The 16,081-nt window shown below is 37.7% G+C and overlaps 1 protein-coding gene across 8 annotated transcripts in view; it reads left to right on the forward strand.

Annotated features, from left to right (window-relative positions):
* LOC127411777 (regulating synaptic membrane exocytosis protein 1-like) overlaps window positions 1-16,081 on the forward strand; it is a 168,915-nt gene that overhangs the window by 137,548 nt on the left and 15,286 nt on the right. For 3 of the 8 annotated variants that reach the window (XM_051647522.1, XM_051647523.1, XM_051647528.1), the window contains 8 exons: window positions 1,056-1,151; window positions 4,681-4,776; window positions 5,753-5,842; window positions 6,277-6,354; window positions 8,565-8,630; window positions 10,056-10,168; window positions 14,286-14,395; window positions 15,495-15,655. In XM_051647522.1, coding sequence (XP_051503482.1) covers window positions 1,056-1,151; window positions 4,681-4,776; window positions 5,753-5,842; window positions 6,277-6,354; window positions 8,565-8,630; window positions 10,056-10,168; window positions 14,286-14,395; window positions 15,495-15,655 — 810 coding nt within the window. The remainder of the gene's footprint in view (window positions 1-1,055; window positions 1,152-4,680; window positions 4,777-5,752; window positions 5,843-6,276; window positions 6,355-8,564; window positions 8,631-10,055; window positions 10,169-14,285; window positions 14,396-15,494; window positions 15,656-16,081) is intronic. The other 5 variants (XM_051647524.1, XM_051647526.1, XM_051647527.1 and 2 more) reach the window with 5 other exon arrangements.

Raw genomic sequence — 16,081 nt, forward strand, 5'->3', positions numbered from 1 at the left:
AGCTTATAATAACTGGATAGGCTGCAAAAACACAAACTTCAACTATGTTTAAGATTCATTATTACAGTCCATGGTTCTTTGGAGTACTTGATTCTGATTGGTCAATCAGTGCATTCTTTAAAATATTTATTTACAGTGACCTCAAAACTGCGTCATTTACCTATTGTCCCAGGCAACAGATTTCATCATTAGCTGCACTAATTTCATGTTCTTCTATTACTCTGTTGTCTCTGTCTTTTCTTAGCTCATTAATTATTAAGCAAATGAATGTTCCTATGTTTTGAACATTTTGTTCTGAAGGCTTATGCTTAAATGCTTGAAATTGGTTTTGTAGACAATAAAAAATGTAGGAATTTGTTTCAATATATATATATATATATACAGTACTGTGCAAAAGTTTTAGGCACTTGTGAAAAATGTTGCATAGTGAGGATGTCTTCAAAAATAATGACATAAATAGTTTTAATTTATCACTTAATGTCATACAAAGTCCAGTAAACATAAAAAAGCTAAATCAATATTCAGCATGACCACCTTTGCCTTTAAAACAGCACCAATTCTCCTAGGTCCACCTGGACACTTCTTCTATCTATTTAGGCTGTCTCAATTGCTTCTGTCTCTTTATGTAATCTCAGACTGACACGATGTTCAGTGGGGGGCTTTGTGGGGGCCATGACATCTGTTTCAGACCTCCCTGTTCTTCTATTCTAATCTTTTCTATTTGCAAAAGTAATGTTTGGGAGTCTAACATTTATATTTCCTACTGACACACTAAAGTAGCAGATATAAATAACCATCTTAAAACAAATGCTTTTGTGGAACATCTTATGTGCCTAAGACTACTGTGTGTGTGTGTGTGTGTGTATATATATATATATATATATATATATATATATATATATATATATATATATATATGTATGTATTATTTTTATTTTTCTTATTTTTTTAATGAAGGAGTTTGACTACAGACAACTTGTTATTTGCATTTGACAACTTGTTATTTGCATATAATAAATAACTTATCTTTCTTTCTTTCTTTCTTTCTTTCTAAGGAGTCTGGATGAGGTCCAGCACAGCCGTAGATCCCGCTCCCCAACACGCTACAAGGACCGCACCCATGTGCAAGAGAGAGAATACGTAGATGACAGGTAAATTGTGTAGAAATATGTGCATCCAAGTCAGTGTGTACATGTGTGTTAAAGTGTGTGTTCAAAGAATAATATATAGAATAATATATTTTGCTTCCATCACTTCCAACATGTGCCTTACTTCAGCACAATAATCTTTCCTCGTTAAAAATACTGGGAAAAAAAGCATTTTTGAGACACGCAAACCTACAAAGGCCCTGCATCATTTTCAGAAAAGGTGGATTAGAACAGAACCATGTTGTAATAAGTGGTTCATCAAAGGTTTGGTATTGTACAGAACACTGAGAATTGGCCATCATTGGAGGGTTTGTATTGACACATATGACAGTAAGACTCGTCTTGTTAACCTTTATTTTGTTCTTATTCTTCTGGCTTTGAGGTGTTACCCTTCCTCTTCTAACTCACTTATGGTGTATATGTTTTCCTTTATGTTTGCTTGTTTATTGGTCTGTTTTGTTTTTTGTTTGTGTTTATTTTCCTACATGTTATCCATCTTCATAGTAATTGCAGTGAGGTCTTCTTGATACACAGATCAATGCGGGGTAGAACTCAGAGTGTCTGCACACCCAAAAGTTAAATAAAAAGGCCAGAATTGGACCACCAATTTGTGAATTATAGTACTGTTGTATTTATAACAAATGTATATGACTATTTTGATGTAGTATCATTTTCATTCACCATATACAGTACTGTAATTTTGAGAGGACTCCATGAATGATCTCCTTGTATCTGTTTTGTTTGCTTGGCCTTTGGAGTTTGTTCCATTTAATTAAAATAACTTGATGTCATCAGGTTCTTTCAATAAACCTAAATCTCCCTTGAACACTTCTTGTCAAAAGCTCTGCCTCTACATTCTAAAACACTTTCCACTTGCTTTTGGCATACAGCACCCGCCCCCCCCCCCCCCCCAATTGCAGCAATCTCTTCACGACTACAGTTCAATTTCAAAAAATAACAAGCTCATTCTTCCCAAGTGTTATTTTGACACCTTTATTTTTATTATGTTCGTCACTCACCTCAATAGGAAACTGCGAGTGCACTTAAAAAGATAGTGTAGATTATCTAGAATGAGGGAGTTGCCTCTGTGGTGACCTTTGCTTGTTTGCACGTGACCTTTGACTTCTTCTTTTGCTCTTTGCATGGACTAATAACAGCTGTGGTTTTTATAGATTTCTTTTGTTTTCCTTTTGCATGCTTGCATGTTAATGTATCTTTTCCAGGAGTCCATCTAAATACAGTAGCGCCCTTCCACCTAAGATGCCTTTATTAGTCAATGGAATTCATAAGGATATTTACAGGTAAGGCAGCTAAAAACGAATGCTGAATCCATCTACATATAGCATCTGTTAAGCTCAAACGCAATCAGATCTCAAGAGAGCTTCTAATACAGTCTAGCTCATGGAAAAAAAACAATATATTGGTACAAATTTTATATATATATATATATATATATATATATATATATATATATATATATATATATATATATATATATATATACACTATATTGCCAAAAGTATTCGCTCATCTGCCTTTAGACGCATATGAACTTAAGTGACATCCCATTCTTAATCCATAGGGTTTAATATGACGTCGGCCCACCCTTTGCAGCTATAACAGCTTCAACTCTTCTGGGAAGGCTTTCCACAAGGTTTAGGAGTGTGTTTATGGGAATTTTTGACCATTCTTCCAGAAGCGCATTTGTGAGGTCAGACACTGATGTTGGACGAGAAGGCCTGGCTCGCAGTCTTCGCTCTAATTCATCCCAAAGGTGCTCTATCGAGTTGAGGTCAGGACTCTGTGCAGGCCAGTCAAGTTCTTCCACACCAAACTCGCTCATCCATGTCTTTATGGACCTTGCTTTGTGCACTGGTGCGCAGTCATGTTGGAACAGGAAGGGGCCATCCCCAAACCGTTCCCACAAAGTTGGGAGCATGGAATTGTCCAAAATCTCTTGGTATGCTGAAGCATTCAGAGTTCCTTTCACTGGAACTAAGGGGCCAAGCCCAGCTCCTGAAAAACAACCCCACACCATAATCCCCCCTCCACCAAACTTCACAGTTGGCACAATGCAGTCAGACAAGTACTGTTCTCCTGGCAACCGCCAAACCCAGACTTGTCCATCAGATTGCCAGATGGAGAAGCATGATTCGTCACTCCAGAGAACGTGTCTCCACTGCTCTAGAGTCCAGTGGCGGCGTGCTTTACACCACTGCATCCGACCCTTTGCATTGCACTTGGTGATGTATGGCTTGGATGCAGCTGCTCGGCCATGGAAACCCATTCCATGAAGCTCTCTATGCACTGTTCTTGAGCTAATCTGAAGGCCACATGAACTTTGGAGGTCTGTAGCGATAGACTCTGCAGAAAGTTGGCGACATCTGCGCACTATGCGCCTCAGCATCCGCTGACCCCGCTCTGTCATTTTACAAGTTGCTGTCATTCCCAATCGCTTCCACTTTGTTATAATACCACTGACAGTTGACTGTGGAATATTTAGTAGCGAGGAAATTTCACGACTGGACTTGTTGCACAGGTGGCATCCTATCACAGTACCATGCTGGAATTCACTGAGCTCCTGAGAGCGGCCCATTCTTTCACAAATGTTTGTAGAAGCAGTCTGCATGCCTAGGTGCTTCATTTTATACACTTGTGGCCATGGAAGTGATTGGAACACCTGAATTCAATTATTTGGATGGGTGAGTGAATACTTTTGGCAATATAGTGTATATATATATATTTGTCAAACATTGGTATACTGTGTATTTTCTCTCCCAAAATAACTATTAGACAAGGTTTTCAAGATTATGTTGTAAATACAAATAGGCAGTGTAGTAATATTGGGTGTATAAAAACACCATATTTGCATTATAACTGTTTACGCAATAACATCACTCATACAAACAGATAGATAAGTATTGTAGTTGCTCAACTAGAGATAGAAATACAGACCATCTTATGGGAATCAGCGACTGTTAGATGTTAGGGGGTATGTATTCTTTAACCACAGTGGGGATCTAAATGCTTCATGCCTTGCATTTTTCTGTTTCCTTCTGATGTTCTGGTTTCTGTGGATGTACAAACTAGTATCATAAATTAGAAAAGTAATGTGAAGTGTGAAATTTCTGCACCACTAGCAGCACCAAATAGAATTGAAATCATTTTTTTTAGCCACATGACTGGGTGTGACATAACATTGGATCAACCAGTGAGCTTGGGACGGGACTACCTTTTTATTTGACGAAGGAACTGTTTGAATACGATTGAAAATGTTATGATTTTTTTGAATACAAAAATGTATTTGAAAACAGTCATTATGTTTGCAATTTTGTTTGGTGCCACTAATGCCATAGAAATCACACTTCAGTGTTGGCTGTAAACATTCTTCATATGGCTCTCTCTGTTGGTGTAATCCACAGAAAAGTTACCTGGTTATGCGATTATCTTTGTATTATGTATTATTTTGGTATATATTATTTCTGTAACTGTGATTTCTTTTGTTTGCACTCGTTTGACTTTTATTGTTCAGCTCCACACTTCCTTCATGCCTTAAGTCAAAGTCACGGCTGACTGTAGTCACTGCAACTCAATGTACAGTCACACGCCGAGACAAGATCATCATTAGGTAAGGGGTCGAACATGTCAACCCTAAATTACTACCAAGTATGCGGCCTTCGAGTGAAGTGAGAAACATCGTCATTTCGTATTCCGAGCACACAATTGACCAAGTGAAGTTGTATTTACCATTAAGAAACTCGAGTTGAGTACACAATCTGCCGAATTGGAAGGGGCATATCGACATGAAAGACAATGGAAAGCATTTTTCAAAACGATTTCAATTTCAGTGCTTTGTTTCAATAAATTTTATTTGTTTATTTGACATATATTATAGTCAACTAATGTAAAGCTAAAGCTATTGACTCTCTCTTCATGGTTTGATTTTATGCAAATTAACTAATTCGTTGATAGATACCATGCCTTAATAAATCAAATAGGTTGTGTAAAAGTCATGCAGATGCATTAACTTTAGTTTATTCACTGTTGCAATGGAAAAAAGAGTTTTTGCCATAATTGTTTGTGATTTATTTATTTTTTTTCCGACTTGAATGTGTGACATTAGTTGTAATAACAAATGCCCAGCTCAGACTTGGGAGCTTCCCAGGTGCACTTGAAGGTGGCAATAAATCCACCAAACATTCAGTAGCTCCCAAGAGCCAACAGCTCCCCATTCAGAGCTTTAAAAAAGCAGAAAATGCAACCATTATCTCACCACATTAGCCGTTATTCCAACTTCCAACTTCCTCTACTTAAATACTCCGCTCCTGGAGGGCCACCGTCCTGCAGTTTAGTTCCAACCCTGTTCTTACACACCTTCTGTATTATTCAAGTAGTCCTGAATACTTTTATTAGCTGGTTCAGCTGTGTTTGATTAGGGTTGGAGCTAAACTCTACAGGACTTTTGTCCTCCAGAACCAGAGTAGAATAAATTAAGATTTGCCTTTAATTTTATATTGAACCTAACATTTTTATTATTTGTCATCTTCTTATCCTCTTTTCCTTCTCGTTTCTCCATTGGATGGCATGGCATGTTGTGACCCTAGTGATCTACAACCCTTTCTTGACAGGGTTAGAAGTGCTAGTACCAACTGTCTGAGACCAGGTTCTTATTCCAATTCACCTGAACGAGACAGGTACACACTTTATTTTGAACTGGATTATACCAGTTTTGTTTATTCTGTCATTAATATCATTAATATTCACAGACATTAAAGGACACTCTTAGAATGTTCCTTTGTGTCGCCTCTTGAATACAACAATCATTATGTCTATGTTAATGTCAGAGTAATATATCACATTTGTGTAACACACTTTGTTAGTGTCCAGTGACTCTTATGGCCTGATGTTGACGGCTCTAGTTTGCATCTTTGATGGCATGCATTTGTCTAGGATTATTTCCACTGTAGATGGAGAACTAACAAGAATTAATGAATTAGTCCCCTGTGCATCATCTTGTATTTTTGAGATGACCATTGTCACAATTTCTATATTGACCTCCCATGTTTCTTCCATCTCCACTTGAAACTCTTTGGGTGTTTGTGGATCACACACTCACACACTCACGCAGGAGCACGCAGTCTCTGCCCCGTACCAGACCCACGAGTCCCAGGATCCTAATTCATCATGCCTCCCCAGAAGAAGACAGGTATCCCTCCTGTCCTCCTCCAGTCCTGCTGCCCAACCTCTCTGCTCTTCTAACCTGTCAATACTCCTTCTGCCATGGGGCTCAGTTCTGTAGATACTCTTTATAGCTAACCCTCCAGCATTCTCCTGCTGTCACCCATAGATGTGTTTTCTGTAGCTTATTGTGACCCAACCCCATGATTGTAGCTCCCTACTATGTGATCGTCAGTGTGTTTCGTAGATTTTTGGCTGCTTAGTAGCTTGTTATACACAAATGTGTTGGCTTGTGTTTTTGTGGTGTATAGTGTATTGTATATATTCTGGATTTCCCAAAGGTTGTTCACACATCTTTTTATCTGAACTCTTTCTGTAGACTATAATTTACTGACATGTTCTAATCTTTCACAGTTTCTTCTATATTTCTTATGATCCAGTTTATGCTGTACAGTCATTTACCAAAGATGCTTCAGGGCTCAACAATAATTATTTTTTTCTGCAGGCTCAGTCAGGCCAGTAGTTCAGATTTTTACTTGCCCTGCCAAAATGTTTACTGGCCCCACCACAAAAAAAATAAAATAAAAATAAAAATAAAAATATATATTTTTTAGTGACATCCCTGTGAACATCACTGAAAATTTTATTTTTATAGGTTTTATTTTGAAATAATAGTTTGAAATACAGTATACACTAGGGATGCACCTATATATTGGCTGCCCATATTTATCTGCCGATCATTTACCAAAGTAAAACCATCAGCATTTCGGATATTAGCATGAAAACGCCAATATGGAAAAAACAATTTTTTTATTTATAATTAATTAGTAACACACTTTGTAAAAACTCTGTGAATTCAATTATGCAATCCAAAATAATAATAGTCACAATATGTAGAAGATTTGGCACTCTTAAGAACATGCAATATTAAATTTGTATTCTTTCTCGTTCTCATGTTTATGCTGAAAAACCGCCATAAATGGACGTGACAGTTGTGAAAGTGGCACTTGCCTATAGGATACATGATGTCGGAAACCATCTAAAATGCTTTGAATCAAGCAGACTTTGACTTCTGAGACATTGATATAATATCCATTAATGCTGCATGATTGATTGAATTAAGATTGAAATCGCAATATGGCCTTGTGCGGTTACTAAACCTTAAAAGGCTGCTTTTTAAAATTTAGTCTGCATTCAAGGCTCCAGTCAGGGCTTCAGTCAGCAGAAGTACAAAATAAAAATCATCATGTTATCGTATTTAATAATTTTTTAAAATCTTTTTTATATTCTATTTATTATTCATTGTGGCTCTCTTTTAAATTTTGGGCTGTCGTGTTTAACAGATCCAATCCATGTTCAATGGAAATTATTTTTGTTAGAACAGTAAAAAAATGCTTTTGTACCTCTTTGTAAATTTTGTAAAAAGTGATCTGTTGACAAATAAAGTAAGTGGCAATATATCGGTATTACTTTTTTGTTAAAATCTATATCAGTATCGAATAAAAAGGTTCATATCAGTGCATCTCTAGTATACAGCATTAAAAAGACTGTTCCAAGAATATCACAAGTCATTCTTGCCATTTTTACCTCATCTATGTTAGCCATCTAGATAACATTACCTCATTGACATATTTAAATCAGCATATTTCACAAAACAGCCATGACTACGTATATAAGGACAGTACATCCTTATCGCTGAACCCTGTCTTTACAAGTTTTGTGTATGGGTTGCATTTAAAGTTTAAAAGTGCAAAACATGACCAAATGTGGCTCCTGACACATAAGAGTCAAGTCTCTGTGCTTCATATCATACACTGTTTGCCTCATGTGTGTATGTTAATTACAAGTTATCACATACTATTTCCTTTTGTGCTAATGTAACCAAAGTGGTGTAATTTAGACTTAATATAATTGTGTTTTATTAACATCAGCCCATGCTGTGCCATTGTATGTCTGTGTCTATGTGCCATCCACTCCATGTCAATCACATGTTTTTGATCTGAGCTATGTTCCCCGCTCAGGAGACAGTACACCACCTCAGTGCAAAGCCAGACACAGAGGTTCACACACAGGAACACACACAGGAAGAGTTCTAGAGCACATTTACAAAGAACATGTCCATCTCCATTGTGGCATATTATTAGACAGCACTTTCACTGAATGTTTCGTCCAGTCCTGAGTGAAGCCACTCCTCATTCTTTTATTTTTTGTCTTGCCTGAATCATTTCCATGTTGCAGGCAGTCGAGAACTCTGGACAAGCCTAGCTGTCAGAAACTTGGCAAGAGAATATCTGACAGTGAGCGGTAAGACTTGTAAAACCATGTCATTTCACATTTGTATTGTTCGTTCTTTGTCTTGTGTGTCCATACAATACAGTTTAGTACAAAATACTTCTTTCTGGATAAAACTTCCCTTTCAGATTGGAATTGTACTGTACATTGATTTTTATTAAAGGTGAAGTGTGTAAATATTTTTGATGTTAAAAGATTTTCTGCCATCCCAGCTTAATATGACACAGCAAAAAGTAAGCAATTTTGTTGGTTGAGTTTCTTGAACACACTGGCTCTATGGCACAATAAAAAAACACATTGCTTTGTTTAAGTATTCCAACCAGCTGGAGACAGCAATAACCAATGGCTTAACCAATGTCATGAGCGGGACTATATTTTCGTCCAACCGGTGGGGGGATTGTTTGGAAAACATTTTTGTTTTGTTTTGTTTACGTTTTGTGCCGCAAGAGGCACAAACATTTCCAACTTCTCCTTTAAATGATAAATAATGTTTCAACAAGTGTTTTCTGGACTGTTCTGGACCATTTTTTCTATACGTTTTTGGGTTGTTCAACTTTTACAGAGAAATACTGCACTGGCCTCATCCACAAACATATTTGTTTCTCGAGTTCTGTATCTGTTTTCGCAAATATTTTGTCAGCTTTTTTGTCCAATTTTTTTTTTTTTTTTTTCACATTGCTTTTATTATTCTGTCTTGTATGTTGCTATTCTCACTGGTCTGCAGAATACAGCCAACCTCCATTCTAAATGGCTCATGCAAGAAGAGGGTATCGCTGCCTCCATTGGGTAAGGTGAACTGGGGGGGGGGGTCAAACCCAGGCTCACCCCAAATGGAAAGGTGCTAACCCTGATCTGAGCTGAGAAGCCTCGCTGTGCTCCACCTATCCTACATACACACAAAAACATACATATCTCACACACATTTCGAAACAAAACTTTGTGAGACATTCTGTATTCAGTAAGCACAAATCCTTGTCATTTCTATTATCTCTGCTGTCTTTGCTCAGTTCTGTGTGGTTGCTGCTTCTATACTGTAAATACACCAGCTTCTGTCACCTACCCACATTATTCTGTTTGTTGCCATGTGCATCATAAATGACATTGTCACAGCTTTCACAGTTTTCCGCTCTTTCTTTCATCAGTTTCACACCTTTCTCTCCTGAGCTTGTTTTGCTTTCCTTATGGCAAAAATACAAATCAGATTATAATTTAACTCAATTTGGATATGTTATTAAAGATCATGCAGACACTGGTGCAGCCAGGATATGACTTTCGTCTTTTGGTGAAAATGTGTTTTATTTTATTTTTCGTGTTGTTCGGTTATCAAACAGTAGTACTGAATTTGGTCCACACTGTGTACTAGGTAATACTGTATGCTAAGGTCTCCATTTTTTTTCTTCTTCTTTTCTTTCTCTCTCACCCTTTCTCCTCCATCAGGGTGAAACCGCACTCCGGCCCCTCATTCTCCTCATCAACAGCGGCCTCTTCATCTACACGCAAAGTCAGACAGTTACCCCAAGTCCCCGCCAAAAGCAGCAGTGTAGAGCAAGGTACGGTCATTTTCCACTGACTTTTCCCAAATTAAGCCATTTAACCTTTTTCAGATTAAACCTATACCTAATGACCCACCAGAGGTATTTTGACACTTGGGGATAGTTCACCCAAACATTTAAATTCTCTAATAATTTGCTCACCCTCATGCCATCCCAGATGTGTATGACTTTATTACTTCTGCTGAACACAAAGAAGATTTTTAGAAGAATATCTCAGATCTGTAGGTCCATACAATGCAAGTGAATGGTGACCAGAACTCCAAAACTCCAAAAAAGAGATAAAGTCAGCATAAAAGTAATCCATAAAACTCCAATGGTTTAAAACATAAAACTCCAGTGGTTAAATCAATGTCTTCTGAAGTGATCCAGTTGGTTTTGGGTGAGAACAAACCAAAATGTAACTCCTTTTTACTGTACATCTTGTCATTAAAGTCTCTAGGCAGGATCATGATTTCAAGCTCAGTTTGGACCACGTGAGTCTTCTCTGGCCAGTCAAATAATGGCTGACATGAATGGACCACGTTCAGAGTTTCACGACAGTATTTTACAGTTTTCGTTGCACTTTTTCTTGTGGTAGATTTTGAGATATATCTATGTTAGTTAATGTATTTTGGGAATGTAATGTTTGTGGATTATGTTTCAGTGATCAAGAAAACGAGTGGGCTTTTCTGCTCTAGATTTCGGCACGAGAGTCTTAATCTATTTTTATATATATATACAGGTGCATCTCAATAAATTAGAATGTCGTGGAAAAGTTCATTTATTTCAGTAATTCAACTCAAATTGTGAAACTCGTGTATTAAATAAATTCAATGCACACAGACTGAAGTAGTTTAAGTCTTTGCTTCTTTTAATTGTGACGATTTTGGCTCACATTTAACAAAAACCCACCAATTCACTATCTCAACAAATTAGAATACATCATAAGACCAATAAAAAATACATTTTTAGTGAATTGTTGGCCTTCTGGAAAGTATGTTAATTTACTGTATATGTACTCAATACTTGGTAGGGGCTCCTTTTGCTTTAATTACTGCCTCAATTCGGCGTGGCATGGAGGTGATCAGTTTGTGGCACTGCTGAGGTGGTATGGAAGCCCAGGTTTCTTTGACAGTGGCCTTCAGCTCATCTGCATTTTTTGGTCTCTTGTTTCTCATTTTCCTCTTGACAATACCCCATAGATTCTCTATGGGGTTCAAGTCTGGTGAGTTTGCTGGCCAGTCAAGCACACCAACACCATGGTCATTTAACCAACTTTTGGTGCTTTTGGCAGTGTGGGCAGGTGCCAAATCCTGCTGGAAAATGAAATCAGCATCTTTAAAAAGCTGGTCAGCAGAAGGAAGCATGAAGTGCTCCAAAATTTCTTGGTAAACGGGTGCAGTGATACTGCACCCCAAATCATCACAGACTGTGGAAACTTAACACTGGACTTCAAGCAACTTGGGCTATGAGCTTCTCCACCCTTCCTCCAGACTCTAGGACCTTGGTTTCCAAATGAAATACAAAACTTGCTCTCATTTGAAAAGAGGACTTTGGACCACTGGGCAACAGTCCAGTTCTTCTTCTCCTTAGCCCAGGTAAGACGCCTCTGACATTGTTTGTGGTTCAGGAGTGGCTTAACATGAGGAATACGACAACTGTAGCCAAATTCCTCGACACGTCTGTGTGTGGTGGCTCTTGATGCCTTGACCCCAGCCTCAGTCCATTCCTCATGAAGTACACCCAAATTCTTGAATCGATTTTGCTTGACAATCCTCATAAAGCTGTGGTTCTCTCGGTTGGTTGTGCATCTTTTTCTTCCACACTTTTTCCTTCCACTCAACTTTTTGTTAACATGCTTGGATACAGCACTCTGTGAACATCCAGCTTCTTTGGCAATGAATGTTTGTGGCTTACCCTCCTTGTGAAGGGTGTCAATGATTGTCTTCTGGACAACTGTCAGATCAGCAGTCTTCCCCATGATTGTGTAGCCTAGTGAACCAAACTGAGAGACCATTTTGAAGGCTCAGGAAACCTTTGCAGGTGTTTTGAGTTGATTAGCTGATTGGCATGTCACCATATTCTAATTTTTTGAGATAGTGAATTGGTGGGTTTTTGTTAAATGTGAGCCAAAATCATCACAATTAAAAAAACCAAAGACTTAAACTACTTCAGTCTGTGTGCATTGAGTTTATTTAATACATGAGTTTCACAATTTGAGTTGAATTACTGAAATAAATGAACTTTTCCATGACATTGTAATTTATTGAGATGCACCTGTATATATATATATATATATATATATATATATATATATAATTTATCTCAGCATTATTGGGCACACACAGCAGCAATAATAGTCATTACATTAATATAATTACATATATAATATATTAATCATTACAATTAATTTAAGTCTAATTTAAATGTTGAATCCTAAAATCAAAGGAAAAAGATAGATAATATTCAATATTGTACAAAATGTATCATATTTTAATACCAAAAACTTATTTTAATTCATCGATGCAATTTTTGTGAACTGGAGACAGTAATAAAAGAATATCTAGGCTGGTGTTAATGCCGTAAATGAGGCCTACGTGTTGCTTCATTCTCTACTCCAACATCACTTATAAAACAGCAATTGTATCATAATAAACTCCACACATAGTTCATCTCAAAAGGACTGTTTAGTGTAAAACATGTTGAAGATTAGCCGACAGGTGGTCAGTTCAATAAGTGGTGAGCTGTTTCCTCACAAAAGCTGTTTATTCGGCACGTGGATGCATCTCCTCCATAGACATCCACAGAAAAAATGGCCTTTTGTCTCCTTGCCTGTGTACCACTGCGTTATGCATTTTGATGCTAACTTTGGGCTCCATTTTAGAATGGCTCTGGCGCTATAGGAAATGTTATCGAGCTTGAAATCATGATTGCCAAGGAGACTGCTGTCAAGATGTACAGTGAAAAATGAGTTATATTTTGGTCTGTTCTCACCCCAAAGCAACTGGATTGCTTCAGAGGATATTGATTAAACCACTGGAGTATTATGGATTACTTTTATTGCAGACTTTATCTCCTTTACGGAGCTTTTGGAGATTTGGTCACCATTCACTTGCATTGTATGGACCTACAGAGCTGAAATATTCTTCTAAAAATCTTTATTTTTGTTCAGCAGAAGAAAGCAAGTCATACACATCTAGAATGACATGAGGGTGAGTAAATGATGAGAGAATTTAAATTTGTGGGTGAACTATTCCTTTTAGCCACACTTAAAAATGTCTGAATGTCTTTGCATTTGATAAAACAATATTTAAAGAAACAATGCACATGCACACTTTTTAAACAAAACATTTCACAAAGAAGTTTGTTAATTATATATATACTGTTCAAAATGAAGACAAAAAGTATTTTGACCAAAAAGTACTTTTTGGTTGTTAAATGTTAGTGGAACTGAAATGACTTTATACATCCACTAAAAAAAAATAACTTTCAGACCAGTTGATTAAAAGTCATGGCTCAGGGAAAAAAAAAAAAAAAAAGCAGATGCCTCTTGCTTTGATATTTTTTTACTTTGATTTTTAAGTGACTTAAATGACTGGGGCCTGGGTAGCTCAGCGAGTAAAGACGCTGACTACCCACCTGGAGTCGCGAGTTCGAATCGAGGGCGTGCTGAGTGACTCCAGCCAGGTCTCCTAAGCAACCAAAGTGGCCCGATTGCTAGGGAGGGTAGAGTCACAATGGGTAACCGCCTCATGGTTGCTATAATGTGTGGTTCTCGTCCTTGGTGGGGCGCGTGGTGAATTATGCGTGGATGCACTAGGTCTCCGCGGTAACGCACTCAACAAGCCACATGATAAGATGCGTGGATTGACGTCTCAGACACGGAGGCAACTGAGATTCATCCTCCACCACCTGGATTGAGGTGTGTCACTACGCCACCACGAGGACTTAGAGTGCATTGGGAATTGGGCATTCCAAATTGGGGAGAAAAGAGGAGAAATGACCAATCATGTTTTTTAGAGCAACTGTATTTATAAGAATAAATTAATGTTTTTATATGTTTGTGTGTGAGTGACAGTGCACAATATAAAATCTGAAAACACTGTATGAACATCATGTTTTGTGTGTATTTTAGCTCTTGCTTCAGAGGAGCGAACGCGGCAAATGAAAGTACGTACCTTCCGAACCCCAGCTCCTTCCAGTACCAGCCAGGATCTGGAGAGGGAGCTCAAGAATAAACGAGAGGTGAGTAGCAACTTACCTATCTCAGATTTAGTACAGTATATAGCTATGTTTGGAATATCATACTTCCATACCACTTTTACTATTGCTGCTGTATATACTGTAGAATGGATCCTATGCATAGTAGCCCTATATAAATGTTCTTTATTCATAGAAAAACCAGATGAACTACTTCATACTATATAAAGCATTCCCCATATCCCATGTCCAGTGTAATGCATGAACAAAAGCCAAATTTCCAAAATAATAGCTTGATGCCACTCGCTTTATTAAACATGCTATAATGAGCTCATGTGACAAACGTAGTAAGGTCATGAGATAGCAATGTAGTGTCACTACAAGTTTGCAATCATGAAGTAATGCTGACTTCACGTGCTATCGGAATTATCGTAAATACGAGTTTCCCAGTCGGAAGTTGCACATGAACGACCCTTCAGTCATAATTACGACTGGGTAACTCAGAGATAATTTTGATATTCCGAGTTTCTGAGTTGGGAGGAGATGTCAATTTTCAACATGGAGGAGGAGAGTACAGTTTCTGTAGTGAATGACGTTTTCTTCATTTTTCTAAATATAGCTTGCCTAGTTGTTAGCGGTTGCCATTTCGGTCATATTCATTTATCTATATCAGCAACCAGTTGATGCATGTTGTACATTTTAACACCGTGAAAATAGCTTGTATTTGACCAAAATTCCATTATCGTCAGCAAGCTAACTGAGTAATATGTATTATGGTGTCAAAATAAAAGTTCCTCAAGAAATATATATGACTTGAGGAATGTTTCCTGTTCTTTCCAACAACAAAGCAATTGAATGCAACATACTGGTAATTACCACATCAGAAGTGGGAACTAGGACAATTCCTATAGCACATGAAGGCAGCATAATGCCTACTGTTTCATTTACTAAATAGTTGGCAGCATACAGTTTGTACTCTGCAGCATTTAGTAAATAGTAAGCTAGTATTTCATTCCAAGCCTAGCCTCTTAACCATGTGCTGTATCATCTTAATTTGTAATCTCATCTCTATTAACTGTTCTTGAAATCCAGAATGTTCAGAATGAATATGTTCTTTAATGTGTGGCACATTGTATTCCTGTAGCTTTATAAGGAGCAGCAACAGAGCTGTGACAATGTGTCCCATAAATCCTCAGACAGTGATGTCAGCGATGTGTCAGCCATCTCTCACGCCAGCAGTGCCTCACGGATCAGTAGCACCAGCTACATGTCCATCCAATCAGAACGGCCCAGGGGTTGCTTCAGGTGAGATGCATACACAGGTCTTTCACATTAGAGCTGTGAATTGTTGGAATATTTTGACACATAATTACTGTTGCATGGAATGTTGCATGTTGTGCAAAGTGTATATTTGGTGTTGACAGAGAATTGGAATGGATCAGATGAGAATCAGTTGTTAACAAGGAGGAAGCTGTGAATCTTGGAATTCTTAAAACCTTTCTGTCTTTCTGTCCTCTAAAATATTTCAAAAGAGCAATAGGGCCATATTCTAAACATTTACTGCGCAACCAGTGACAAAAGCTCTCTTCCATGTAAATCTATTTTTGTCCTAACCAGCCACGACAAGCGACAAGACATTTTATCGATAGTTTGATTTACCCCGGCCACTCTGAAATCTTATTGGTCCAAAATCCCGCTCCTCATAACTGTACATTAAACATCAAATGTCTT

Source organism: Myxocyprinus asiaticus, chromosome 21, assembly GCF_019703515.2.
Source record: "Myxocyprinus asiaticus isolate MX2 ecotype Aquarium Trade chromosome 21, UBuf_Myxa_2, whole genome shotgun sequence".
NCBI lineage: Eukaryota > Metazoa > Chordata > Actinopteri > Cypriniformes > Catostomidae > Myxocyprinus > Myxocyprinus asiaticus.